This window comes from Trichosporon asahii (genome assembly GCF_000293215.1).
Source record: "Trichosporon asahii var. asahii CBS 2479 unplaced genomic scaffold scaffold00017, whole genome shotgun sequence".
In the NCBI taxonomy this organism is placed as follows: domain Eukaryota; kingdom Fungi; phylum Basidiomycota; class Tremellomycetes; order Trichosporonales; family Trichosporonaceae; genus Trichosporon; species Trichosporon asahii.
In genome coordinates this window covers 155,716-182,756 of record NW_014040907.1, presented here as the reverse complement: position 1 = coordinate 182,756, position 27,041 = coordinate 155,716, and the positions used below count along the sequence as shown (strand labels likewise).

General features: G+C 59.8%; 9 protein-coding genes across 9 annotated transcripts; 5 read left to right on the top strand and 4 right to left on the bottom strand.

The window, feature by feature from the left end:
• Positions 1-2,267: 2,267 nt before the first annotated feature.
• Positions 2,268-2,694, top strand: A1Q1_07655 (uncharacterized protein; the record flags this gene model as incomplete). The annotated part of the gene is made up of 2 exons (XM_014326667.1): positions 2,268-2,279; positions 2,329-2,694. 2 exons carry the CDS (start codon positions 2,268-2,270, stop codon positions 2,692-2,694), a joined length of 378 nt encoding a protein of 125 aa, XP_014182142.1.
• A 1,897-nt stretch (positions 2,695-4,591) lies between these two features.
• A1Q1_07654 (uncharacterized protein) lies at positions 4,592-5,227 on the top strand (the record flags this gene model as incomplete). Its single annotated transcript, XM_014326666.1, has 2 exons — positions 4,592-4,779; positions 4,915-5,227. 2 exons carry the CDS (start codon positions 4,592-4,594, stop codon positions 5,225-5,227), a joined length of 501 nt encoding a protein of 166 aa, XP_014182141.1.
• A 2,754-nt stretch (positions 5,228-7,981) lies between these two features.
• Positions 7,982-8,730, bottom strand: A1Q1_07653 (uncharacterized protein; the record flags this gene model as incomplete). The annotated part of the gene is made up of 4 exons (XM_014326665.1): positions 7,982-8,274; positions 8,368-8,396; positions 8,453-8,556; positions 8,695-8,730. The coding sequence occupies 4 exons, from the start codon at positions 8,728-8,730 to the stop codon at positions 7,982-7,984; spliced, it is 462 nt and encodes a 153-aa protein (XP_014182140.1).
• Positions 8,731-9,149: 419 nt separating this feature from the next.
• A1Q1_07652 (pol II transcription elongation factor) lies at positions 9,150-13,799 on the top strand (the record flags this gene model as incomplete). Its single annotated transcript, XM_014326664.1, has 6 exons — positions 9,150-9,746; positions 9,787-10,017; positions 10,063-10,202; positions 10,426-10,628; positions 10,686-11,909; positions 11,947-13,799. 6 exons carry the CDS (start codon positions 9,150-9,152, stop codon positions 13,797-13,799), a joined length of 4,248 nt encoding a protein of 1,415 aa, XP_014182139.1.
• A 591-nt stretch (positions 13,800-14,390) lies between these two features.
• Positions 14,391-16,137, bottom strand: A1Q1_07651 (transporter; the record flags this gene model as incomplete). The annotated part of the gene is made up of 3 exons (XM_014326663.1): positions 14,391-15,655; positions 15,772-15,902; positions 15,959-16,137. The coding sequence occupies 3 exons, from the start codon at positions 16,135-16,137 to the stop codon at positions 14,391-14,393; spliced, it is 1,575 nt and encodes a 524-aa protein (XP_014182138.1).
• A 4,955-nt stretch (positions 16,138-21,092) lies between these two features.
• Positions 21,093-22,224, top strand: A1Q1_07650 (uncharacterized protein; the record flags this gene model as incomplete). Its single annotated transcript, XM_014326662.1, has 2 exons — positions 21,093-21,095; positions 21,220-22,224. The coding sequence occupies 2 exons, from the start codon at positions 21,093-21,095 to the stop codon at positions 22,222-22,224; spliced, it is 1,008 nt and encodes a 335-aa protein (XP_014182137.1).
• Positions 22,225-22,790: 566 nt separating this feature from the next.
• A1Q1_07649 (uncharacterized protein) lies at positions 22,791-23,439 on the top strand (the record flags this gene model as incomplete). The annotated part of the gene is made up of 2 exons (XM_014326661.1): positions 22,791-22,799; positions 22,855-23,439. 2 exons carry the CDS (start codon positions 22,791-22,793, stop codon positions 23,437-23,439), a joined length of 594 nt encoding a protein of 197 aa, XP_014182136.1.
• A 762-nt stretch (positions 23,440-24,201) lies between these two features.
• Positions 24,202-24,926, bottom strand: A1Q1_07648 (uncharacterized protein; the record flags this gene model as incomplete). The annotated part of the gene is made up of 2 exons (XM_014326660.1): positions 24,202-24,333; positions 24,387-24,926. The coding sequence occupies 2 exons, from the start codon at positions 24,924-24,926 to the stop codon at positions 24,202-24,204; spliced, it is 672 nt and encodes a 223-aa protein (XP_014182135.1).
• A 791-nt stretch (positions 24,927-25,717) lies between these two features.
• A1Q1_07647 (type II HSP40 co-chaperone, Sis1p) lies at positions 25,718-27,040 on the bottom strand (the record flags this gene model as incomplete). Its single annotated transcript, XM_014326659.1, has 3 exons — positions 25,718-26,429; positions 26,571-26,815; positions 26,885-27,040. 3 exons carry the CDS (start codon positions 27,038-27,040, stop codon positions 25,718-25,720), a joined length of 1,113 nt encoding a protein of 370 aa, XP_014182134.1.
• Position 27,041: the final 1 nt, after the last annotated feature.

The window sequence follows — 27,041 nt, the reverse complement described above, 5'->3', positions numbered from 1 at the left end:
CGGCATGAGGCTGTCAGAGCCCACCTGTTCCTCCTCCCACGCCTCAGCCCACGACGCCCAGCAACGCCTGCCAACGCCGGTCTGAGCTGCGTATTGATGGCGCATGCTGTGCCGAGAGCGCCCATGCTGCGTAAGGATCATGAGGATTGCAAGGAGGTGTGCGGCGTGATGACGGCCCGAGCTGCGATCGCTGTTATCCTCCCCTCGTCGAACCCTCGACATAAGCGGTCTGTGTCCTCTGCAACCTTGTTGACACGGGGTACACGGGGTACGCGCAGAGGCGCATTCCTGCTGAACGCCAAAGAGTGGGTTGCCCGCTGGTCCGGACTTCAGTCACTTCAGACACGACTTCTCATGCTAGCAGATTGTGCTTGGGTCCGCTTTCCTGCGCCAGAACAAGCGCATTGAGCCCATCACACGAAGAACACGAGATTAGACCCCACTCTTCGTTATCGAGTGGGTGTCGGGTGCCGGATCACGAACATGGCCCATTCAGCAATTTCGGAATCTACTGTCGGTGCGCACACTGCCGCGGCCACGGGACTGAGCTGGAATTGTTCATTGATTGAAGCGGGCCAGCGCACCCAAAGTGACAATCGAAGCCACGTTTCTCACGAACTCATCACCAACCGTCAGATACATATTGGCTTCGGATCGACATTCAGGCTGTAGCATAGGCACCGGGGCAAGATGGGTTGCGCGACAAGCAAGACGGCCAGAGCAGTCAGATGATCGCCAAGAGTGGGCGACGTATTCAACTCCGCCCAGTTGATTAGGTAGTTCCTCTGTTCCGGGATGTATTCAAGCGATTGCAAGCTCGAGGTGTACGCTATCCCGATGACTTGATCCCACACATCGCACACAATAGTGGCACACGGTGAGACCTCGGCGCCTCGTGACCTTCGGCGTGCAGCCGCCGTCGGTCAAGCGGCGCAGCGGACACGGCGGGCCGCACATGGCACACGGCGTTCAATTGACGTGTTGACTGCCGGCTTTCTGATCAGAGACACCGAAGGTACCCAGCCCTCTGTGTCTTGGTTTGAGCTCTCACGCTAGCAGTTAGGTTGTGGTATAGTTATGCTCTGCACGCTTTACTCAGACAGCTCCAACGGAGGCAGCGAACTGAAGGCTTCCCGGGTAGCAAGGCATGACGTGGTCGGGCAGTAGCTGACTTCGTCCTGAGCAGTCTGCGCCTCACGATACTTGCATAGTTAGGCTCGATTCCCGCGTGCTCTCCCCCTTGCACCACGCTGACTTTGCCGGACGTCGTACGCACCGCCCGTACCGTAGTTGGAAGCTGGACGAGGGATGGTGCAGGAGACGCAGGACGCATAGGGAAAGTTAGTCGCCAGCTGAATTGATTCCCGTCAAACTTTCGTCAGAGTCCATCACTCATCCGGCCGCCTGGCTGGCTAACCCGCACGCCATTACCCACCAGTCGGGCAGACTTTTGCTTCTACTGGTGTCCGCTTCCGGTGATGGCGGCGCTGGCGCTGGGCGCCGGGATGGCTTCGACACTCGGCCATGCGAGTTACGAGAACTGACAACCCGAAAGAATGCAGGCTGGACCAATGTCTGACCTGCGCACAACCACCAGCCGTACCGACGCATCCGGTGGAAGACTGCACCGCCCGATGGACGGCTGTTTGTTTTGTTCCTCTATGTACCTACACGTGCAAGCACTAGTGTTCTAGCGCATCGCGCTCCTCGAGGCACCTTGCGTTCGGAACCTCGGGAGCTCGGTAGCTCGGAAGCACTGGGCACGGCCGTGATCCACTTCCGGTTCTTCCGGAGCGGTGCGTCCGATGAGCACCGTGCTGCGCTGTTTGTTTACCTCGCTCTGCATGTTGCAGCGCCCCGGTGCCTTCGTTTTTGCGCACAGCGCAACGGCAGCCAGCCGGCAGTACGGTCGCATCAATGCGCCGGCGCACATCTCCCGGAGAAGTATGGCGGTGCGCCGGACAGCACGGTGGCTGCTGCCATCGCTGGAAAATATTGGATGGAGGAGATGCACACTTCTGTGCCAGGAGCAATTGGTGCCGAGCATATGTTCTAGCACCCTCCCTGGGCACCTTTGAACCCTGGATTCGCCGTCGCTGATGCGGATGGACGATGGCGGATGCCGAGCCGAAGGCCAGACGCACACGTTCACGGGACCTTTTCGGCACGGCTGGAGTTGTCTGGAGCAATCAGCGAGCAGGGATATTTCATGGCATTGCGTCTCGTTCTTGCCACCTAACATCTCCTCATCTAACAGAACAACAACAATGCCTCGCTCAGTGAGTCACCAGCATAGTTTCTGGGAGGGTTGTGTACTGACGCACACAGTCTCGTGGATCCGTCCGTCCCTCGTCCTCGCACTCGGCCCCCTCGGGCTCCCGCCAGGCCCACACCGCCTCGTACCCCCAGCAGCACGCCCCGGCTCCTGCCCAGCACTACCCCGCTGCTCAGCCCGTCCCCGCCGCTGTCCCCCAGAAGCAGCCCGGCCTCATGGCCCAGGCCGCCTCGACCATGGGTGGTGCCGTTGCTGGTTCCGTCGTCGGCCACGGTATCTCCAACATGCTCTTCGGCTCGTCCCGCCCCGCCGAGGCTGCCCCTCCCCCTCCATTCATCGCATCTGTTCCAATCTTCGACGAGAGAGCCGGGATTTCTTCCCTCGTGGAAGCTCCCACAGTGGGCTCAGAGGGACAATGAAAGGATCTGCAACAGTCTGCAACAAGTTCGACGGCTTCCATGAAAGGGACGCTAGGTCATTGGCTGTGTCTTCTATTTCGACCGATTACGCAGTGCGCTTCGACGCGTGCGACGCTCCCTCCTCTTGCATTTGTCTTGCGGCTGTTCTGTGCAAGGCGGCAGGATAGCAGCGGTAGCCAGCCCGCAGGCCAGCCGCAAGGGGGTCACCGCAATTGCGCTCAATGGCAGGCCGTAGCACCAGCATCCGAGGGCCGAGGGTGGCTCCCCTTTGGAATTGCTGTTCCAGCAGTGTTTAGAGTTTGCAACTCTAAGTGCCCGCAAGCCCCGCGTGCCCGACGCGTTTGGAAGTGCTGTGCTGCGCATCGCTGGCGAACAGGCGTGCAATGTCGGCGATCTCGGTTGGCCATTGACCTGTAAACAGCGAGGCTGTAAGCCTCCCCCCCTTGAACAATTGCGCGCAGCGAATGCGGTCATTCACTCTGAATTGCCGCAAGTTGAAAGGACCCAAACGGCCACGGTTTCTGACGCCTGATGCCTGACACCTGGTCTGATCTCGCCCGATACGGTCTGATGCCCGGCCTCCCCGTGGCTGTGAGCGAGCCCACCATCGCAGCCATCAACTACGATCGCAGTTGTTTTGATGAAGGCGACGAAGAGGACTGTGCGGGGGCCGTAGCTTGGGTCGGCGGTGACGAATCCGTCATGTTTGGCTGTTGGTTTGGTGGGGCACCTCCTTTTTCTCCTAACGCACGAGCCGGAGCGAGTCCTGTCGTTTCCTGTGGCGTGCCGGTCAGTATCGCTATTGTTCTCTCAAGTCTCCGATCTCCGGCTGGGTACGGAGCCCTTGTGATACCTGAACGTTATCGTGTTGGCTGTTGGCTTGTGTCTACGGACGCGCCGTTCCGCGTTCCCTCGACGCCATCGCGTGTCCTGTTCTTACCCTCTTCGATCCCTCGACGCCCCGCGCACTGTGCGGCGCCACGGCACCTCCCTTACTCATGTCCTTGTGCCTGTGCCTTGTACTCGTGCCTGGCAGAACAGTATCCCTGGCTCTCGTGTTTCCGGCCTCCTGTCCCCTCCGCCTCCCCCTTGTTGTGCTTTGGGCTTAGCTCACGCTAGCCACCAACACAAACACAAGACAAACATTGCACCCAAGCAGTAGAAAAAAATGCAGACCAAAAGTAGCAGAAAGAAGCGGGGGAACGCCACTTCTATGCACTTGCTCGTCCCGTGGTCGCTTCGCGTGCAATGGTGGGAGTGGTGGGGGACAGACTACAAGGCACTAGAAACGGCTACGGCACACCCAGGCAGAGCTAAGCACACTAAGCACGCCAAACAAATCATTCGCGTCCCTTCCACCGCACACCACCAAACACGAGAACAAGAGTGGCTGCCGGGATATAGTGGGCACGAGGTACCACTGTACTGGATCGGGCGGGCTTGCGCTCGACTGGCTCCCTGCAGGGCTGCCCGCGCCAGGGCTGGCGCCCGGTCCCAACGACATCCAAAGGAACCCGGACCCCGGAGAGGCCAGAGACACGGGATCGCCCGTACGGTCGCGCATGCGGGCGCTGGACCCACCGCTGAGCCGCTTGCTTGCTCATGCTTGCGCGCTTGCGGGCAGAGGATGAGTTGCCAGAGCTCGTCGGGCGTGTGCTCAAGGCGGCTCAAGGCACACAGGCACCGCGCCATCGCCATCGCCGCTGTTGTGCCCGGCGCTGCATCGCCCAGCCCAGCCCATCAGCCCATCAGCCCATCGCAAAAGAAAAAAAGGACATAAAAGGACGATGTCGTCTGCGCGACTGTTTTTCTTCACCCAGCAAGCTCAACAGCTCCTCTCTCTTGACATCCAGCTCTTCACAGCTCCTCGACGAAAGTTAAAAACACCACCGCAAACATGGCCCCCACGCAGATCTCCATGCCCCACACCCCCTCCACCCCCAAGACGCCCCGCAAGCACACCCCCATCCCCTTCACGCCCAAGTGCGCACTCGCGCCTGCTCCTGCTGGTCTCCGCACGCCTCAGTCGCGCCCCTCCCCCCGCGTGCCCAACGCTCCCCGCCGCGCTCGCATCAGCACCGTCCCGTGTGCCCGTATCCTCTTCAAGGGTGAGTATCGACGGCGAAGAGCGAAGCGCCGAGCTCGCCAAAGCGAGCCAGCGCGAAGCCATCGGCAACGATGGCGCTGCCAAGCATTCAAGTGACAATGCTGACAGTACAGCCGACCCCCTGCCTTCGCCGCCTCGCTCGCCGACGCCGCGCAAGCCCATGCCTTCCATGCTCGGCTCGCCGATCCGCATCCAGATCTCGAAGCGCCCGATCAAGCCGCTGCCTGGAGCGCGCCGGCTCTTCGCGGACGAGATCGACATGGACCTCTGAGTGTTGAGCCGCCCGCTCCACTCAAAGCTCTCCGAATCCCCTCCCAGCCCCCCGCACACCTCGAGCTGGCTCGAGACAAGCCCCCGGACACTCCTACCAGCCTCAAAGCTGAGCGCCAACAGCGCAAACAAGCCAACCAGCCTGCCGAACATTAAGGCTGGGGTAAACCAACCCACAAAGCAAGCATCTCACGCCGCATCGTTGTACTCTATCATCTTTACCATCATGCTTTGCGCGTTGTAACTCCATCTCATCATACCTCATACCTCATCTCGTCATCTCATCATCTCATCTTGGTCCCGTTGTCATGTATTTGGGCATTTTAATGGTTACACTACCCCTTGCACACGCATTTGGAACACTGGTACACTGAATGAGCAATGTCACGGCCCGTCACGGTCTACTGACGGACACGAGGAGCGACGAAGGTACAGGTCGGCGACGGGGTCGGGTACTGACGCTGGCATCACTGACATTGACGGACCTGGGATTGATTGTCGGAGGTGAGTATTCAGCCGGCTGCAATGTCAGCTAGACGCTCATTGAGGATTGGGGGAGCGATAATGCACCAGTGACGCCGAGAGGTGCGAGGCGTCTCCTAAGATGATTGCAGGCGCATGCAGCCGATTGCAGGCGCAGACTCGTGTCAGAGGAGCAAGGCACAGATTAGTGCAGAAGTGGGGTTGGATGGATTGGTGGCTGCCGTTCTGGGCCAGGAGCACGCAGGAGCATGCAGGAGCATGAAGGACATGTGCAGGAAGTGATGCAATATTGCAGGAGCAAATGTGCACATCCACGGTCTAGCACTCTTCAGCCCAGCTCAGCCTCGGCCAAGCCAAGGACCACCCAATGTGCGTTCTGCGAAATGGAAAGAATAGTAATGTGACCCAGGTTGAGACGCAGGACTCGTCGTTAGCGCGGGGTTGCGATATCTGGTGCTATTCAGTACTCTGCGTGCGGCGTTGAGACATGGCGTCGGTGTCCTAAGTCCTGCACGGCCTAGCACACCTCGGGACGAGCCCAGAAACACCCCCGATTGGAGGAAGACGGGGGAATACAGTCACCTGGACCCACCGACGCCCAGTCTGATGCAAGTGATACAAGGCGATAGGACCAGATCAGCCGAGGCGATATGGAACTTGTTGACGTATCAGAGGATCGTGGGATGTGTTGCAGTGCCAAGGGCCGAGGCTATACTCTCAAGTGGGTGTGTTCCAAGTTGATGGCGTGCCTGTGTGAAACGCGATCTGGATGGTGACGCTAGGGAAGTCGTCGTGTCTCGGCATTTTGTGAGCAAAGTTCTCACACTTTAGACGCGTTTTGCTCTTCGTCGACGCGTTCAATGAGCCTGAGATAAGACTGTGGTCAGCTGACACTGCTTCGTCGAGATGTTCGATCGTTTGGCTTGTGTTCATTGTGCACAGGAGATATTCGAGAAGCGGTGTGTGTTTGGCGTTTCAACCAGAAAATAAGCTCACCGCGCGCACTGCTCACCGCTTCGAATCTTGAAACGCCCACATATTGACGAGAAGCTCGCAGCGCAGCGGTCGTGTGTGCCCAACATGGGTGGCATCGCCTCGACTTCAAAACTTCCACCTTTACGGTTACAGCGGCCACAGTCTCCTCGATGCTTACAGCTCTGCCACGTCGACGACTGCTGAACACAGGCAGTGTTGAGTGACTCACACACTTGACTGGTTCTCACGATCAGTTCCGTCCAGCCGTCCCCGCTCGCGCGAGTCCCTTGAGGGTCGAAAGTGTCGGGAGACCTAGTCTCGTCTTGAAGGTCTGTCGAAACCATTGCAGGATCATGGGAAGACGGTAGGGGAGACCGACACTCTGCGACGCCCTCCCGCGTCCTTGCCGCTGCCGTCGACCTTGCCGTCGATGCCGCCGACCTAGTCGTCTGCCGTGCTTGCCGTGTCGTACGCACTCGCAACGTGACAGTCACGCTGGCGCTTATGCTGAGTTCGTTCCTTCTAATCTCTTGCAAAGCTACGTTCACTGAATGCATCGTTCCTCCCTGTGCCTCTTATACGACTGACTTTTGCTCGTAACTGAACCTGACGCTTACATGCAAAGTTTGTAGAGAGGAGAAAAGGGGCCAGTGCGCACGCGCCCGATTCCGACGAGTGCGTACTGATGCACCGTCGACCGATGGAGTGCGCCGGGGGAGGATGGTGGCATATACGGCTTGTGGTTGGATAGTTGAGGCCGAGTCTCCAACCTGCTCCGGTCAGGCCGGCGACCGAACTTCTCAAATGCCAAGATGCTCCGGCACTCTGAGATCTGACCATGGCCACTCGACTCCAGTTCGTAAGCCGTAAGCTGGATCTGAGATGGCCGAGGCGTATGGAGTTCGTCTTGCTAACACGTCCGGACATGTTGGTAATGTTCGGGCGACGTCGACGCAGACCGGAGCCGAGTTGCGCCGAGCTCAGTCATGAGCGGATCACTGGATCCGCGTGTTCTGACTGACTGTGCTTCACAACGCTCTCCTGACCACATCTCGCCAGCCTTGAGCACACGACCGCGCTGATCGCCCATCAGGCTATCAGACACCGAGCGCGCCGCACCCAGATATCGGAAGCGCGTGCGCGGCGATCTCCACTGACCTCCGGTGACATCTAGGCACAGCCCGACGCCAGGTGCGCCAGCGCACGGCACGATATCACCAGAACTGACCCGCGCACTGCTCACTACGCACGGCGCTCGGCGCTCAGCTTGACACCGAGACGTGACCTCGTTGAATGTGTTGCGTTCGTTGTGGGCAAGACTTGCGTCCGTGCGCACCCGGCGTCATGTTGAAGACCAGCTCTGATTGCACGGATGACGTAGTGCGCTCTTGGCCAATGAAGAAGCGGCGGGATATAACTTCTCACATACGAAGATACAGTCTACGGCTCGTCTTACTGCTGGTCCTGCTTCTTCTTCGAGATGACCTGGTGCGAGATCTCGCTGTATGTTAGCTTGGGCGGATCCCAATTCAGCTTACCGGATGAGAACATCGCCGCCACGGCCGTCAGCGGTGGGAGGACGCGAGTCGAGCGTGGCTGAGAGTTAGCAAGGACCGCAGGAATAAACTCACCCTCAACAAGGAGCTGCGTGCCGACGGGGATGCTGGGGAGGAACTGCGTGGCGGACGGCTTGAAGTTGAAGATGGTGAACCAGCTCGCGTCACGGACAGGGTCTGGGGTCAGTTCTGCAACTCCTGTAGCTTGGCAACTCACATCCCTGCTCATCGCGGAGAACGTCTGGGGTTAGCTGACATGGCATTGACAACAGTTGTACTCACTTCCCTCGGCGTCCTTCTTGACCGGCTTGCTGCACGCGATCTTGTAGCTGGCATGTCAGTTGTCGTCAGGCAATGAGCAGCTCACGTCACGTAAGGGGTGCCGTTGGCGGTCTCGCGGACCTCGGGGGTGGCACCGAGACGGCCGACAAAGGTAGCCTTCGAGAGGTTACGCTGGCCGATGGGGGCCTTCTGCAGTACAGTCAGTGGCGGTTCAGTACAGCGCGTAGCGCCAATGGACATGGGAACGCGTCAGATTTGCGTCATAGAAGCGCGCCATTCTCCCATCTTGGACATGCACGAGGCGCTTCCTCCGGAGAGCATACTCACAAAGGCGTTCAGGGTGGGGCGGGCGAGACGGTACATGGCGGTGGCGTGTGGATGGGGGTGGGTTGATGGATGATGGTGAGGAAGGCAAGAGCAGTCGCAAGGTCGGTCCGGGTTTGTTATTGCCTTAAGAGACGCGTAACGTACCTGGCTCGCCCGGCGGCAACATGAGATTTGCTCCCGCACATACCGCGAGTGGCAAATAGGCGTGGGAACAGCTGTCCAGGCGTGCGTGACAGGTGGCCTGCCGACCGGTCCGTCAGGCGTGGTCACGCATCAGCACGCGTCCGTACATGACGCGTACAGATGGACATTAGCCCCTTCCTGAACACAACAAAATCAACCCACAACTGGCGCACTACCCCTTCCACAAGCTCGTCGACTCGTCACTCTCAGCTCACACCTTCAGCTGATCGTCCGAGACACGGCCGCCGCAAGGACCACAATCGCCGTCCGTCATGCCGCCAAGAAGAATCCAGTCGGAGTCCGAAGGCGAGGAGGAGATTGAGGAAGTTGACGATGTCGAGGACTCGGACTTCGAGGAGCTTGACGAGATCGAGGACGACGTCAAACCCCGCCGGAGAGCTGCTGCAAAGAAGCCGATGAGCACTCGCAGCACTCGTGCTTCGTCCGCTAGAAGTGGTCGAGCATCCTCGGCGGCTGGGCCATCGACTGCGCCGGTTAAAGCGAGGAAGAGGCAGGTCGCAGTCGAGATCCCTTACATGCCCTTCTCGAATCTGAAGCTACAGCTACGCTCCTGGTCTCAAGGCGCCTACGACCGTGACTCGGAGTCGGACTCTCGCTGCTCAGGATGGGAGGATGGGTGGAAAGAGTCTGCTCCTGCCAAATCTCTGACAGGAAAGGGCAAGCAGCGCCCTACTAGAAGTTCAGCAAGGACTTCGACGAGGAGCACTCCCCATGGCTTTGGCGGTTATGGCGACGACGACGAGGAGTTCTCAACAGGACCCTCAGAGACAGACTACGATTCGGACGACTCTTTGCTGACGCGAAGAGTGCGCCCTCGCGTATTTGAGCCGCGACAGACACGGGCACAGGTGAGTTTTCTCGATCCCCATCACACCTGACTCTTTCTAGCGCAAGGAGCACGGTACACCACCATCGGAACAACCACGCTACACCTGTCATCAAGCCGCAACGCAGCAGGCACAGTGGCAGACGCAGCCAAACTCGCCGCAGGGCAGTGAATACGAACCACCCAGTGAGGGCGAGTCCGAGATCGACGACGTCGACATGGACGAGCTCGACTCTGAGGGAGAGATCCGGGAGTACAGTGATGACGAGGACGTCCTGACGCGGCATCGACCAGTGAGCTAGGGTGTTTCGGCTATCAGCTAACTTCAGTTCTGCGAGAGATGCCGATTGGGGCCCGCGGACGAGCTCCTCGCTAAAGCGCTGAAGTCAAAAAAGCGAGGACGCAAAAAGAAGTACGATATCCTCGACGAGCCCATCGACCCCGTCGAGCATGCGGAGAGCCTCGAGGGTTGGATCGAGTGTGTCCGCTGTTGCGTGGCATCTCATTGGGTATGCCGACACCTTGAAGAGGAAGCTGACGTCCAGAAATGTTTATCACCAGCTCAGCAGAAGAAAGTGCTCGCTGAGATCGCCGCGCGGAATCCTGACGAGGCTGAGCGGAGGTCGATTGGCATCGACGAAGCGGCGACATTTACCTGTTCCCGTTGTGAGGCGTATCCCGTTTGCTTCGTCTGCGATAAGAGCCACATTAAGGTGTCGCGGCCGGGCACCCCGGAGTCAGGGTGGTGACGGTGCGCAGGAGAAGGCCAAGATGCCCAGTCAACCTGGGCGGGAGGATGAGCCCATCGACGTCGGCGATGACGAAGGAGGGCTCGTCAAGAGTACCCCTGCCCCATTACTGTTCCGCTGCGACCGGTGCAAACAAGCCGTGCACTACGAACATCGTGAGTTAGATTGCGGGTGTTTCTGTCATCTAACAGCAGTGCGCAACCCGTTCCCAGCTGGTACGAAGTATACGACGTCCGAGATCGCTACCTACTACCAGAAGCCAGACGCGGACGGTACGAGCGCATGGTACGCCCAGTGCTGTCGCGACCTGAAGTGGCTGGTGGACCGAGTCATTGCGTGGCGCCCGGTGCCAGGGAGCGCGGAGGAGCCGCCGCGGAAGGCGGGCGAGCTGCCAAACTATCGCGACCGCCTGCCCCGCGAGTACCTTGTGAAGTGGAAAGACCGCAGCTTCCGCCATCTGAACTGGGTGCCGCACGCCTGGCTGCTCGCTATCAACGGTGCAAAGCTGAGAAACTTCATCCTCAAGGGTCCTCAACTGGATCTCGTCACAAATGAAACTCTGGCTGTCAAGGGAGACGAGATGAGTGCGCCCACAATCCGAGACGTCATGGACGACGAGCCTCAGCAGCGTCACCCGCGCGAGATAGATGCCTTGGAGGAGAAGTGGCGCGGACACGGGCCACCGCCTGACGCCGATGCCGACAGCAGCATCCCGGAAGACTGGAGCACTGTTGACCGCATCCTGGAGGTGCACCTTCTTCCACCAAAGGCCAGCCGGAAGGCGAAGCGCCGCATCGAGGACTCGGACGATGAGGACGATCTCTCAGAGGTGCTGCGAGACGGGATCGCACCTCCGACATCGCTGGCAGTGCCTATTCGAAACTGGGAGCTTCGTGCCGAGCGTCAGCTGACGGCGGACGACATCGACGAAGTCGCTCCACTTGTAACTTGGGCGCTGATCAAGTGGCAGAACTTGCAATATGACGAGGCATGCTACGACACTCCGCCATCGAAGGACTCGCCGCTGTACCCCGCCTTCCGCAAGGCTTTGCAGCGCTACCTGGCTGGGCGACAGGTTAAGATCCCGGTCCTTAGCGAATCGGCCGCGCGCCAGCGTGATCAGGAAGCCGCGCTCATGAAAGACCCCCCGGAGGGACAGCCCGACTGTGTCACAGGTGGCAAGCTCATGCCGTTCCAAATCGAAGGTCTGCAGTGGCTCATCTACAAGTACTACCATCGCCAGTCTTGTATCCTTGCGGACGACATGGGTCTCGGAAAGACGATCCAGGTAGCCTCATTCCTTGGATACTTGCACTCGCAGGAGATCTACCCGAGTCTGGTCGTCGTGCCCAACTCGACGATCACGAACTGGGTGCGCGAGATCGAGAAGTGGGTCCCGGACGTGCGAGTCGTGCCCTATTACGGTGAAGCACTCTGTGAGTTGGCCACATTTCGAACCTGACTGACAATCAGCTCGCAAACTCATCGCGACCCACGAACTCTACCATCCAGGCAAGGCTGGCAAGGCGGACGGGCTGAAGGCGCACGTCGTCCTGACGACGTACGAGTCGTTCATCAACAACCACACAATGTTCAAGAGCGTGCCACGTTGGGAGTGTGTGATCGTGGACGAGGGCCAGCGAGTGAAGTCAGATTCCTCTCTCATCTTCAATCGGTTGAAACAATTGCACTCCGTCTTCCGCGTGCTCCTGACGGGCACGCCGTTAAACAACAACCTGCGTGAGCTGTTCAACCTGCTCAACTTTCTGGATCCGCAGAAGTTCCGCGCGCTTAAGGAGCTTGAGGCGCGGTTTGAGAACCTGAATGAGGGCCTGTTGACTGAGCTGCACGAGCTCATTTCGCCCTACATCCTGCGCCGTATCAAGCGCGACGTGCTCAAGCTTCCGCCCAAGGTCGAGATCATCGTCCCGATTGCGATGACGCCGGTGCAGAAGCAGGTCACGAGAGAGATCCTGCACAGCAACGTCGATACGATCGAGAACATCGTCAAGAAGCGCAAGAAGAAGGCCAAGGCCAAGGAGAAGGAGAAGGAACTCGAGATCGTCGACATCACCGACGAAACGACCGCGCCTAACGGAGAGCCCGCCGAGAAGCGGCAGAAGACGGCTACACCCGAAGCTGGTCCCTCCGGAACCACTGGGAAGGACACGGCTCCGGCTGACACGTCCGGGCCTGAAGATGTAGCTGATGGAGCTGATGCCACCGAGGCTGCACCGGAGGCGATGGATGTCGACAACACGGACTACACCGACATTGCTGAGACCACAGCGGTCCTCGTCGAAGACTCGCAGCCCGCATCGCCTCCCGCATCGCAAGCCAATGGCGATTCTGCCGAGAACAACGGCAACAGTGAGTATGCGCAGCCCGTGAAGTTGCGGGGCGGATTCAGCGTGAAGGGTGCCGCTGCCGCTGCTGCCCGAAAGCGTTGGGATAAGCATCGGCGAGACATGGAGCTTGTGGCTCTGGGCAGAGGGGCTCTTCCCACCCCTGCTGACGACTCTCCTGAGGAGAACGCACGTGATTGGGAAGAGGACTTCGATTCAGAGCCGGACTCCGAATCTTCCGCGAGTGCCAGCAGCGGAAGAGCGGCTCCGCGTGGCTATGGCGGCTTCAGCAAGCCGGGCGCTGCTGCGGCAGCAGCTAACGCTCGGTGGGACAAAGTCCGGCAGCAGCGAGCAGAGCAGGCGGAGGCAAGCCAGTCGCAGACTCCGCGCCTCCTCTCCGATGACGAGTCGTCATCTGCAGAAAAGACACCCTCACCCCTTCCTGCACGCCGTCGCAGACCCCCTGCCGCTATCGCTCACGCTAACGTTGTCACTGTCCCGCCCAGGCGGGGCGGATTCAATGTGGAAGGGGCAGCAGCGCGGGCGGCGAATAAGCGCTGGGAGAAAGTGCGGAGGGAGCGAGAGGAGCGGGAGCGTGCTTCGGGCACAAGTAAGGCGGACCCGGAGCAGCTTATGACACGTCTGGACAGAGCTAATACCACAGACGTCGAAGCGACGGCGGCACAACCGACTCCGCCCTCGCAGGCAAACGGCACGCACTCCCCTGCACCCGATGCAAACCGCGCTCAGTCGAACGGCTCCCATGAGCCGAGCCGAAACGGTACCTCGAACGGTGCATCGTCTTCACCGCGCCAAGAGAACGGCTCTCACACGCCGTCCGCGACACCGAGTGAACCGAATGGGTCCGCGGCACCAGAAGTCAGCGCGAGCCAAGCAAGTCAGGCAAGTCAGGCCAGCCAAAGCAGCCAGACGCCGCGCTCGTCCCAGAAGCTGAAGAAGAAGTTCAAGCTGCAGCTGTAGACTGCGGCCCGTAGACCAGTGTATCCTGCACATGTACCATTTAATCATTTGCTGTTCGTGACTTGCAAGCAGCGAGGGCGGCCTTGTCGGCAATGCCGCGAGGCACGCAGGGCACACTGTTAGACCGAGTAGGCGCGGCGGTTTCAGTTGTCAGAGTTGTCACTGTCGCAGATTGACTGGGGGCGTCTGCGCCACCCTCGGGGTAGGTGGCACCTAGATTGCGTTCGTGGCTAGACGATGATTAATCGTCAGTTAACAACGAGTTAGTCGAAGAGCCGTCAGTAGCCGTGCGCTGCTCGCTAAAGTTGGTAGGCAGATAGACCTAGATTTACAAAGCACTACTGATCTATGACTTGCAACCTCTGCTGTCAAGTTTCCCATTTTGATGTCTGCTGTCGTCTGCTGTCTGCTATCGTCGCCGTCGAAAACTATCGTATTACGTTGGTTGGTTTTTGGGAAAGCCCAGGGGAAGAGAAAGGGGGTGTTGTTGACTGTTCTCTACGCCCTGTGAACCTATTTACAAGATTACCATTAGGATAAAGGAAAGAGAGGGAGGGAAAGATAGTGGGAACCGCACCAGGACCACCGCACTCAGAGAATGTAGCGGAAGGCGGGGTGGTCGTCGCCGAGGTTGAGAATGTCATTGCGCTCCATGCCCGTGAGGCCCCAGCGGTTGAGATACTCGGGGTCGTCGATGTTGTGCTTCTCGTTGTCCTCGACGAGGCCGTACTCGCGCTCGCGCTTCTTGTTGGCAGCCTTGAGGCCGAAGTAGATGATGACGGACGTGATGCCGTTCATGGCGACGAAGGCGAGCGCAGTGGCGTGGCCGGGCATGTAGCGGGGCTTGTCCTGGTCGCGGTAGACGAGCGAGGCAACGATACCACCCGAGTTACCGCAGGAGAAGACGAGACCCATGGCAGTCGCCTTCTTGTAGTGGCCGTAGATGTTGTTACCGCACCAGGTGATCGTGTTCGAGATGAGCGGGGCGATGGCCATGGTCGTCAGGAAGACGGCGAAGTAGCGCGCGCCGACCTGCTTGAGCGGCACAGTCATCAGGATCAGGTAGCCGACGACACCGAGCGTGGACCAGAACATGTTGAAGACACCGCGCTTCATGAACTTGTCCGAGAGGTAGGCGGTGGCCATGGTCGTGATGAAGGCGACGGCGTAGGGAGGGACGGAGAGCAGGAGCGACTGAGCAGTGGTCCACTTGCCGAGCTGCTGGACGATGGAAGGGACGAAGAGCGACTGCGAGTAGATGCACTCGGCACATCCGATGTAGCAGAGCATGTAGAGGATCGTCTTCCAGTCAAAGATACCGCGGATGACCTCCTTCATCTTGAACTGGCCACCGCCGGCGATACCGGTGTCGTTGGCAAGACGGTAGTGGACGAACTCGCGCTCAAACTCGGTAAGGAACTTGGCGCGGTCGGGCCAGTCGTGCACCATCCAGAATGACGCCACGGCAATAACGAACGTCAACAGGCCCTCGATGATGAAGATCCAACGCCAGCCGAGCATGGGTCCGCCGTGAAGCTTGCCGATACCGCCCATCTCTCCGAGCGCGTAGCCGAAGATACCACCAAAGGCGCCGGCCATGACGGCACCACCGAAGAAGAACGCGGTACGCTTCGACAGCTCACTGCGGCGGTACCAGCCGTTCAGGTAGAAGTTGACACCCGGGAAGAGACCGGCCTCGAACATGCCGAGACAGAAACGCATGGCCAGGAGCTGGCCGTAGTTCGTCACGAGACCCATGAGCGTCTGGAAGATGGCCCAGAGGACCATGGTGGCAGGAAGGAAGACCGAAGGGCGCAGGCGCTTGAGGACCAGGTTCGAGGGCACCTCGAAAAACACTGCGATGTTAGAACGGCTCTTAGTGGATTACAACAGCTCCACCTCCACCCTGCAAGTCCAGTGCCACAATTGCGACACAAAGCCTTGGCAGGACTGTTTTCCGCTCCCCACTCACCATAAGAGACGAAGAAGATGAGTGACGCAATGTTGAACTCGTTACCGGTCAGGTTCAGGTCCTGCTGCAGACCGTGGAGCTTGGCGGTACCAACGTTGACACGGTCGAGGAACGACATGAGGTAGAGGACACTGTTGACAGTCAGCGAAGGCCTTCTTCGCGCGATAATCAAGCAGCTACTGCTCACGTCATCCAGGGGATGATGCGCATGTCGATCTTGCGCATGAGCCTCTTGTCGAAGGCGGCGTACTCGTCCGGAGTCATGGCCTTGATCTCCTCAAGGATGGGGTTGATGGGCTCCTCGACATTCTTCTCGCCCGGGTAAACCTCGGTGAGGTGCTCGCTCTTCTTCTCGAGGGGAGACATGGTGGCGGTGTCTGTCCTCGGGGTGTCGTCTGGGATGGATGTGGAGAACCGAGCTGATAGAGTAGTGTACGATGACAAAAGAAAGTCGAGCCGGTCGGGATGGTGGGCTCCTAGACTAGCGGGAAGGGGTTGATGATAAGGGGATCGAGACTAAACTACTATTTCAACCGCGGCGGTCGGTGTTCCCCACAAACAATCTGAAGGGGTCCCAGGTGGTTGAGGAAGGGAAAAAGAAAACATGGCCTGGATCGGGGAACCTTTTCTACTGTTTCGTGAGCTGGGCGCCGGTCGCCGCTCGCTGCCCTCGCCAGCTCGCTAGGTCGTTAAGCGTGCCAGGCTGCCCGGCCCAGGTCCAGACGTCGGTCGGTCGGTCGACCAGATGCCCAAGCCGGTCTGCTTTGCCGTCCAATACCGTCAAGTTGGGGATCGCTAAGGGATCTCCCAAGGGGGGCCACAGGAACGGCTCCAGCGGGGACGACCGGTTGCAGACAGTCCGAGCAGGACGCTGGAGACTCTCCGCGGGGCCAGACCACGCCCAGTTGGAGCTGAAGCTCGGCGTCTGTGAGCTGACTGGATGGATCTCCTCCCCCAGCTGGCCCCCAGGTGCCCAGTAAGGTGCCTCGGATTGTCTCCTTATCCTACCCCACTCTGGGCCACCTCTGCTCTAAGGGCGCCGTGCTCGGGGCTGCCGGACGCGGCGGCAGGCCTCAAGGGGGCCCACGTGAGAGAGGGCTGGGGAGCCACTCAGGGTGACGGCGTGCCTGAAGCCGCGCTTCCCATCAGCAGCCTCATTGCCCAGCCCGCGCAGATTGCCGAGTGCGTTTCTCCATTGTAAACGCTCTCGTGCATCCAATCCGGCCGGTCTACGTCGTTCATGCCGAGCCAAGAGCCTGGCTTTGTCAGACGAGCAGAAAAACTGAGGCTTTTTCTTCAACGTGCGGCCGCTCGACACGCGCGATAGTGCGGGCTGATGCGGACTAATGGAATTATACGACGGAGAACACTTCCGCAGGAAAAACCCACTGCTGCCCCCACCTAACGTCTCCCGTGCTTCGAGCAGAGTAGAATCGCAGGACGTATTGGGAGATTGCGTCCCTCATCACCTGCATTCATTCGCGGACCGTAGTCCCTTGCCACAGACCCAGAATGCCCCTCGGACTCAGGAGCGCTCTCGTAACTGCGGAGACGAATGCGTGGCGCGTGCCCGTTGTCTCGTGTCGCGTCCACGAAACAGGCAGAAACGAGCTGCAAAGTCCATCATGTTCGCATAAACCGAGACCGATTTCCGGGTCGGGTTGTCTACGAGCCATTGGCGCGCGCAAACCAAGATCGGGCGGTAGACATTCCGCTAACACCGGCTCCTTTCATGTCTGACTGTTCCTCATCCCACGAATAATGTTGCGATGCAACCCACAAACAAGCCGTGGCACCGTGGGGGATGCGGGGCTCATCGGCTTGAACAACGAGGAGGTGGCAGGGCACCGGATTTGCGCGGCCTGGGGGACCACCGGGTATACGACGGCGAACAGGTCCCAGGTCGTGAGCTGGCGTTCTCAGCTCGAGTCCATCGAAACGACGACGACAGAGGCAGACGAGTGACTCGGGCGAATGATAGACCGCGAGACCAGTCACATTCAATGGTCAAAGCAAGCATACCGCTTCCGAGGAACTTGAGCTGCGGACCCTGACCCGCCTGCCCGGCGAGGCTGCTTGCCTCGCCCAGCTGAGCTCGTAGTTGGACGCGGTCTCAGACCCCACTCCTGCTGACTTCAGCACGTGACAGCTCGGTCCCAGCTTCCAGCTCTTGGGCCTTGAACCGGGGGCCCACGAGCTGACGCCAAGCAAAGCGGCGTGAGGCGGCGCGGGTGTCTCATCGTTTCAGTCGCGAGTCACCAGACCACAATGCATCAAGTTCCGACCGGTGGGCTATCTAAATGAAACTGTCAGCTTTCTCGTGATCGGCCTCTGTCATCTGTCCGGTGCCCGCTGTCACCATGTCACAGTCTCCACTGGAGTCTCCGGGCCCCACACAATGACAATTATGTCCCCGTGGAGAAGGCGCCCGAACAGCAACACTTACCCACGAGCAAGCAGACGCCGAACAGCTCGAGGGCTGGGCCGGCGGCGCAAGGAGCGCAGCTGCCTGCCCTCCTGGGCCAAGCCAGGTCTCACCAATGCTATGTATAACCTGAAGACCCGAGCGCAAAGCACGGGGCCTTCGTCTGCTGATTTGTCCCAAGCCTCTGAGGCGTGCATGAGGCGTGCAGCCGCCTGGGTCCCCTGATAACGCCATTGCTATTGATTGGGCCCCTCTCCGCCGCCCACAATCGCGACGACGCCGGCGTCGGCAGGATTACCTCTGCACGGCCTCCGCGGCCTGCGCTTTCTCCCCGGTCCTCTCGTGGAGCAGAGACCTATAGGTAAACGAACGGATCCGAAGCGCACAGGCGAGGGGTTGTGGGGAGTGGCGCAACTGAGCAGTTGGCAGGTCGACCCCAGTATGCCAAGCGACCAAGAACACCATCACATACCGCGCTGACCAGTTAGAGCCACGCGCACGCAATGACAACCGATGTAGACGGGATGGCCGAAAGTTCCAGGCGACATACGCGGCGGAGACCGCTGTTTACCGCGCAACGGCTTGATCTGAACCTTCATTTTGGCACGTTGACGGCGCGCTCGTGCTCTCTTGCTCGTCAGCTTTCGAGTTTCAATATATCCGACAAGATAGGCACCGTCCCACAATGCCCGAGCCCGAAGTCGCTTCATCGGAATGACCAGATCAGGTGTTCAGAGATCTCGACTGAATGTGCCTTTTTCGCGGCCCATGGTCCGTGAGCGATTTGCCAACCAAACGCCAACCGGGACAACGGTCCGCTGTCGCGATCGTCATCGCTAGCTTCAAGTGTTGGAATATCTCGACTCCGCTTCAGCACCAGTTATCATTGATCCATGTTCCGACTCTGGGTCCCCAGGTTTCCCCATAAGATAAGTGTGACAAGCTCCGGTCCATCGATAGCGATTACGAGAGGAACAGGCCCGCATTTCGGGAATGGAAAGTCGCGACCGGGGCCCTCGCTTGCTCGCTTCCTTGGATTTCTTGGAATTAATAGAACAAAGGTCACCGAAGGCCGCTCCCAACGGAGGGAGTGATGAGTAACACTAGTCACGTGCAGACGGATGTGGCCGAGAGGCCAAAGTGGCAGGAAGAAGCAGCGATCCCGTAGATCTCTTCTTGCTTCTGACTGCGAACACTAAGCCGATGGTGCATGAACTGACCAGAGCCCTACTCACTATCAGCGATGAGCTTCTAGCCCGCCTAGCACCTCACTCTCGAAGATAAGGCCGAACGGGTACCGGGTCTGGGTCGTGCGGCTTGTCGCTCGATGTTCAACTCGCTCTAACCCGGACAGTCATAGATTCTCGTTAGCCTCGTCGCGAAGTCGGCTGGGTAAGGTGGAATCGTACTCATTGTCCCTCCATCCCAAGAGAGGGGACATGCCTGCGGCATCGCAACCGAATGGAGGGTGTGAACCTCGACCGCCTCACATCGGACTTCATCAAACGCTTTCCGGTCATGACGGGTGCTTCACAACGACGACGCCAACTGAACCCCCACCGCTATCTCGGCACCAGTCCCGCAAGACGACGGCACTGATAGAGCCCATTTGTTACCAGTCGAGGACGCCGCTTTTCGTGACGGAGAAAGTTCGGGTGGAGGAGCCCCGCAAACCCACGGGCAGAGCACATGTCCAGCAAGACGCCGCAAGTTTCGCAAGTTACTCCGCAAGTTGGAACGCCGAGTCGGCCGCACCGGCCGCTCGTGCCGGTGATGCCGATGATGCCGAGCACATGTCGCGGCGGCGATCAGCAGCCGCACACCCCGCACACCCTGAGCGGTACGACTACCGTCGCCACGGCACCGATTGCGGGCTGAACAGTGAGCCGCTCTAGGAATGCGGTACCTGCCTTCCGGACTCGGACGATGAGGATGAGAGCGACGACTCAGACTCGAGTGGAATGGGTTCGGGTTGGTCGACACTTGGCAGCGGTGACACAGATAGCGTTGAGGTAGCCGGTGAGAGGTTCGGGCAGTCGACGAGGGACGGGGGTTTGCTGGTAGAAAACTGGTTAGCACAAACGCACTCAGGTTCGAGGTAGTGACAGGATGTACTTGCGTCGATGCTCGTCGCTGTCCGCCCGCGCGTGCCTCCTACTCACCTTTGGAGGCTATTGTCGACTGATGATGCAGAGGCAGGGTTCGCGTTGGTCTGTTGTTAGATCAACTTCCCTCCCAGTGACACAGGCGTTTGGGAGTCACATGCGCTGAGCCTACGACGAGCTCACACTCACCGCCAGAGACACACGCCAGCCGACAGACGTACGGTCCGACTTGTCGAACTCCAGACAGACCAGAGAGGACAGCTCCAGGAGCTCCCACCCGCCAGGTGACAAGGTGTTCAAGGGGCGCGGGGGGTTGTGACATGCGGCTTGCGATCCCCAAGACAAAGGCCCAGTCCTTGGCAGGCCACGACGACCTCAAGACAGCTTCGCACCCTGATCTGGCGGTGAGTGGAGTCGCTGCGGGCGAGCTGTCCGACGTGCAGGCGGACAGAAGGCGGTGGCCCGATACACAGCTCGAGCGCTCTGCAGGTCGCACTCTGGGCGCCCTCACGACATCCCCAAGGAGCCGTGAGGCTCGGTCGGGGCTCGTCCCACCCTTTGGGCGAGCATAAAAGCCTCGCCAGCTGTCCTGTCTCCTCCTCCATCGCCAACTCACGTTCTCCCTCCTTCCTCGACTTAATTCCTCCCTCATTTTCCATCACCTTCACGCCAACCACACGAGCTCCGCTCCTCGACCACATCGCCTTCGGCGAATTCGATACCTGAGCCTTTCACACCCTCGACGTTGCTCGACGTCGGCCCGGCTGCTGACTGCGCCGTTGACCCTCACCATGGTAAGGTGGTACTTGTAGACGCAACTGACTCCAGGGCGACTCGAACCGCCGTCCGGCCCGCGAGCCCGGCACTCTCCGCCAGCCCCCCTTCGGGCTCTTCCCGTTGCTTGCCACTCTTGCGCAGGCCGCAAACCAGGCAGAGCGTGCTGCTGAAACCGGGCAGACCGCACCTCAGGCGGCCCACGAGGCGGCCCACGATCGGCCCCGCTCGCCCCCGTCCCCTGCCCCGGCTGCGCAGGCAGCTGAGGAGACTCGTCGCCCTCTCCTGCGCCACCTCCCTCCCCGTGCACCTGCTGTTGATGCACGAGACGCCGAGGCGGACGCGATCGCCATTCATGTTGGTAGGGCCCAGCTCCAAGCTGACTGGATGGCGCCCCAGCACATCCTCCAGCCTACTCGCACACCCCTCGCCCCTATTCCAGAGGGCGACGAGACTCAGGCTCCCGCTGCAGGACAGCAGAACGAGCAGGAGGGCCTCCTGCAGGACCCCGGGTACGACCACGACGACCAGGCTCTGCCTGACTACTACAACCCTGCCGACGTGTGTGAGGACATCCCCGTGGCGCCGCCCTACAATGCTCCTCCGCCTGAGGACTTCGCGGACTACCTCCGCGAAGCTGCCGCTGCTCGCCACGGCCGCCTCGCCCTTCATCCCGGGTACAATGCCGGAGTTCACGGCCAGTACGTACCCCTTGGTGGGTGGGCGCTTCCCGACCCCGCCGCCGTCGCTCTTCTTCTCCGCGCTCCTCCTGCCCCCAACTACACCGCGTGGAACGGAGGTCTGCACCACTACCACGGTCAGAACGGAGGTTTGCCCGGCCAGCAGGCGGCGCCAGGTCTGTTTGCTGGTCTCCAGAACCTCCCTGTTCCCAATGTCGGCCCCTGTCCGGTTCACCCGAACGTACACCCCCGTCGCCTGCCGCAGGACGGGCAGCAGCTTATCCAATGGCTCCGTCAGCTGAGGCAGCGCCGTGCTGCGAACAATGGCCGCTATGGCCAGAATCAGGACCACGCCCAGCAGACCGAGGAGACTCGTCCCGTTCAGAACGAGGACGAGAACGGAGGCGATGAGGCGGAGGTCGAGATGGCGCTGGTCGACGACTGCAGTGAGCAGGAGGCGGATAACTAGACGTCTCCACGCCAGCCTCTGCCGACAGTCCGCAAGATAAGACAGCGTTCGGAAAGAACAAGGACATTCGTGACCGTCTAGGAGGAGAGCATCGTAAGAGACGAAGGAAATTGTGTCCAAAAGAGATCGTGTTCAGAGAGACGGGTGCCCATAAGGTCGAGTTGCGGGATCAGCAGGCACATGTCTATGTCATCCGGCACCTTATCGCAATACCCATGCCATCATCATACCCTAACATCACCACGCAAGCATCTGACGGGAACAATGGCCAGTACTTACCATCTATACCTGTAACTCTGTGCATTGTCAGATCGCACCAGCGTCGGTGGAGGTTGGATCTTTTGCGGCCTCCACTACGGCGCGAGGGATGAGACAGACGGCTGCGCCAGTGTCCGTGCACGACCATGCGACCATCCCTTCCTCACAGAGACTGGCGGAGGCATCTCGGGTGACTACGCCCTCGCACCTCAACCTCACACTTCTTCGTTTCCCACTCAGCTCACTGCTCTTACGAACTACAACTTCCTCAGCTCATCGGATCCAGCTCCCAGCTTGACTCAACAGCCATGCCAGGAGTGAGTTACCAGTACCAGCCCTGCTGCCTGGCTTTCATCGACAAGCTGACCCCAGAATACCTCTTTGCGACTGACTTCCTCTGACACTCAAGCTTCATCGTCGAAACACCACCGAATGTCCACCAAGAAGCCCTACGCCGCACCGGAATTGCCAGTCGAGGTCGAGAACCAGACTCCGCCACAGGCCGCTGTTGCCACCCAGTCCAACGACATCGACATGGCCGACTCGGACGAGATCGACGAGTACCCATTGCGCTTCTATTCCGACGAGGAAGACACCGACCCAGAAGATCTCGACTACGATCCCGAGTCCCGCCCGACATCCCCGATGTCGCTGACTGAGAGCGAGCGCGGTGACTTCGCCGGCGTGCTGAAGGACCTGCACGAGTACGACACGGACCCGATTGTGCCTCCGCCGCCGGAACAGATTCAGGGCGCACTCGCGCTGTACACGGAGAAGGAGCTCGAAGTGCTTCGCAATGCGTACGAGATGGTCTACGGACGGCCCGCTAGGTGGTTCAAGGAACAGTCGGAGGAGCCTATGGAGGAGAGCGCGGCAGGTGACAGCGATGACGCTGACGAATCGGCCGTCCTTGTCGACAAGGCAGAGGCGAGCGGGGAGGAATGGGTCAGCGTCTAATGTAGTGAGGGGAGATGTATGTATCAACGGTCAACCTTCAGTACAGCGCGAACTCGAACATAAGTCCAGGGTCGGTCGCATGGTGGAGGTGTGGCGTGAGGCACAGGCGGCAGCGAGCTCATCGCATTGCTGGGACCATGGCACTTGGAGGGCTCCTGTTGTCATTACGTCCCACTAGAAGCTACTTGACTATACCCTCCAGCTGCATGTGTGCCATCGCAACCGTCAAGCTGCGTTATCGTCGCAACGATAGACAAGGTCTGCTCGCCACATATCCAGTGATGAGTGCCACCGTGGGAAAGCCAGCACGCCAGGACGCCCTCCACCGGCGCCCCGAGTTCTGACGTCGTTTGAGGTTCGCTCGATTGCTTCCACAAACCCAGCATCCATCATGCCAACACAGCAGCAGCCGCAACAGCAGTACCAGAGCGACACGCCGTCGCAGCAGTCGGCCGAGATGTCCGTCGTGCTCTGCACGGCTGGCTGTGAGTCAACCCCTGTTGTCCTGGCTGATCATAGACGACCACACGATCCGGTTTTGGGAGGCCTGGAGCGGAATCTGTTATCGCCAGATCCCTCTGCAACCGCAATGGGTGAGCTAGGGCACAGAGGCTTTAGCTGACAGAGCAGAAACAGGTGAACCGCCTCGCCATCAGCCCGGACAAGAACTACGTCGCAGCCGCCGGTAACGGGAGCGTCAGGTTAGCTCGAGAGGGACCTTACTGTTAGCTGACCGCCAGGATATGGGACATCCCGTCTCTTTCAAACACGCCGATCATGAGTCTGGACGGGCACACTGGCAATATTACTGCGCTCCAGTATAGTGCACAGGGCAAGTGGATCGTGACCGGCAGCGAGGACGGCACGGTCAAGGTGTGGGACACTCGGTGAGCTCTTGTGCCTCCGGTGAAGCTGACAGCAGGACGGGACAAGTCCAGCGAACGTACAAGCACGAGGGAACGATGGTGAACGACGTGGTGATCCACCCGAACCAGGGCGAGCTGATCTCCTGCGACCAGATGGGCAGCGTGAAGATCTGGGACCTGGGCGAGAACACGTGCACGCACGAGCTCGTGCCGGCCGAGGATGTGCCGATCCGCTCCGTCTCGATCGCAAGCGACGGCGGCACGCTCGTGGCCGGCAACGACGTGGGCACCGTGTTCGTGTGGCGTATCCAGTCCGGGTCCGAGACGACCTCGCTCGTGCCCGTCACGTCGTTCCTCGCCCATCCCAAATATATCACACGCTGCCTCCTCTCCCCGGACACACGGCACCTGGCCACCTGCTCCGCCGACACGACCGTCAAGCTCTGGTCCACCAAGGACTACGAGTACTCCCTCGACCGCACGCTCGAGGGCCACCAGCGCTGGGTCTGGGACGCAGCCTTCTCGGCCGACTCGGCGTACCTCGTCACCGCGTCTTCCGACCACAGTGCCCGTCTCTGGGACCTCGCGACTGGAGAGACCGTCAGGCAATACGAGGGGCATTTCCGTGGCATTGTAGGTTTTGAGAATGCGTGCAGAAGCGCTGACGACGCAGACTGCGGTCGGTTTGAGCGACCAGCCGTGAAGAAGGCAACTCGTTTCGTGAGGAGAAGCGGTGGTGGATCACGCGCCAACTCTGGGATTAGCCCTGAATACAACCGGCCTCCATTTCGATTTGTCTCCGCTACTGTAATTGGCGGCTTACTGGGATTAGGCTACGAGCCTGCTGCCATGTCGCTGAGCGGGGCGCTTCAAGTTTGTTTATCATGTATGCATGTTGTTCATCGCAAAGCTTTGCCGAGATTGTCAAGAGATACACGAGCACTGCATGGGACGGTGGTCAAGCTACAACTGACGAAGTACATTCTAGAATGGAGAGAGGCACGAGATAACGGTGGGGCCACGGTCAGCTGACAGGATATTGGTATGCTGCTAGGTGCAGATATTGATGCGTTGTTACTGCGGCTGCTGGAAATACGATAGACACTGCTGACCGAGCTGATACGAAATTCAATATCGGTCCCGAACGAGCGGATCTCTGTTGGATATCATTAGTCTTGCGTCGTGCGCTCGCTATCCTTTCAATGTTTGATTCATATTACATGACGGCGTGGGCGCGCTCGAAGTGTTCATAATACTTCGCGCAGCTCCCAGCGCATCTGCTAGTGGGGGTTGGACATGCAGCGTCTGCGTGCAGCGTGCCTTGATCTAATGCTAGCTTGCTAAATCCCTCCAACGAACACCCTCCCTCCCTCCCTTTGCTTATGAAGTGATACAACGGGGGTGCGGTGCGCTTAGTGGAGGACCTTGCGGAGGGCGTCCTTCTGGTCGCTGGTGAGGGAGCGGGGGAAGACGACGTTCCACTTGACGACCATGTCGCCGGCCTTCTTGACGCTTCCGGCCTTGGAGATAGGCATGCCCTCGCCGACGATGCGGGTCTCTTCTCCGGGCTGGACGATCTGGTTGGCCGGGAGCGAGACCTTGAGTCTCCTGCCGTCGAGCTGCTCGACCTCCTTCGTGATCTGGCCGCCGCCCTCGGGACCGAGGAGGGCCTGCGCCAGCGTGATGTTCAGCTGGACGATGAGGTCGTCTCCATCACGCTTGAAGCGCGGGTGCGGCTTGTCCTCGACGACGAACGTCACCGTCTGCGCCTGTCCGTACTCGTCCTCGTTACCGGCACCGGCAAACTTGACCTTGGTGCCCTTCTTCCAGCCGGCCTTGTAGGGGACCTCGAGAATCTTCTCCTCCGTGTGGCCATTGCGCAGGTGGCGCGTGAGGCGGAGTCGCTTCGTGCCGCCCTTGTACAGCTCCTCGAGCGAGAGCGCAAGGGGCTTCGTGACCTCTCCGGGAGGGGGAGGGGGCTCAGAGTGCTGCTCGAAGCCACCGGGCATGCCGCCGCCCATACCGCCCATACCACCTCCCATTCCTCCCATACCGCCCATGCCGCCCATTCCTCCCATGCCACCCATGCCACCCATGCCGGGCATGCCGCCGCCCATACGCGAGCTGCGCGAACGGCCAGCTCCAGGTCGGCCACCACCGCCGAACGAGAACGACTCGCCGCCGCCGCCACCGCCGCCGCCCATGCTGGAGAAGAAGGCGCTGGATGTTAGCTACACTCAGGCTGCAGAAGATAGCTTGACTCACTTGAAGATGTCGTTGGGGTCGGTCGCATGGAAGGAGAAGCCACCACCGCCGGCACCACCGGGGAAGCCGCCAGCCGAGAAGCCACCTCCGGGTCCGCCAGGGCCAGCTCCGCCCTTCAGACCCTCCTCGCCGAACTGGTCGTAGACTGCACGCTTGTCCTTGTCGCTGAGGACCTCGTACGCCTCACCGAGCTGATCGTTAGCGATGGACGTGTGTGCGTTGCCCCTGTCACCCGGCCGGCGATCCTTGGCCGTGTGTGCATCGGAACAACCAAGCGGAATTGCCGGATGCGATCCAGTTCAATTGCAACGTACCTTCTTGAACTTTTCCTCGGCGAGGGCACGCTTGTCTCCGGGGTTCTTGTCGGGGTGCCACTTCAGAGACTCCTTGCGGTACGCCTTCTTGATGTCGGCCTCGGAGGCATCCTTGCCGATTCCAAGGATCTTGTAGTATTCCGTGTTGTTCACCATG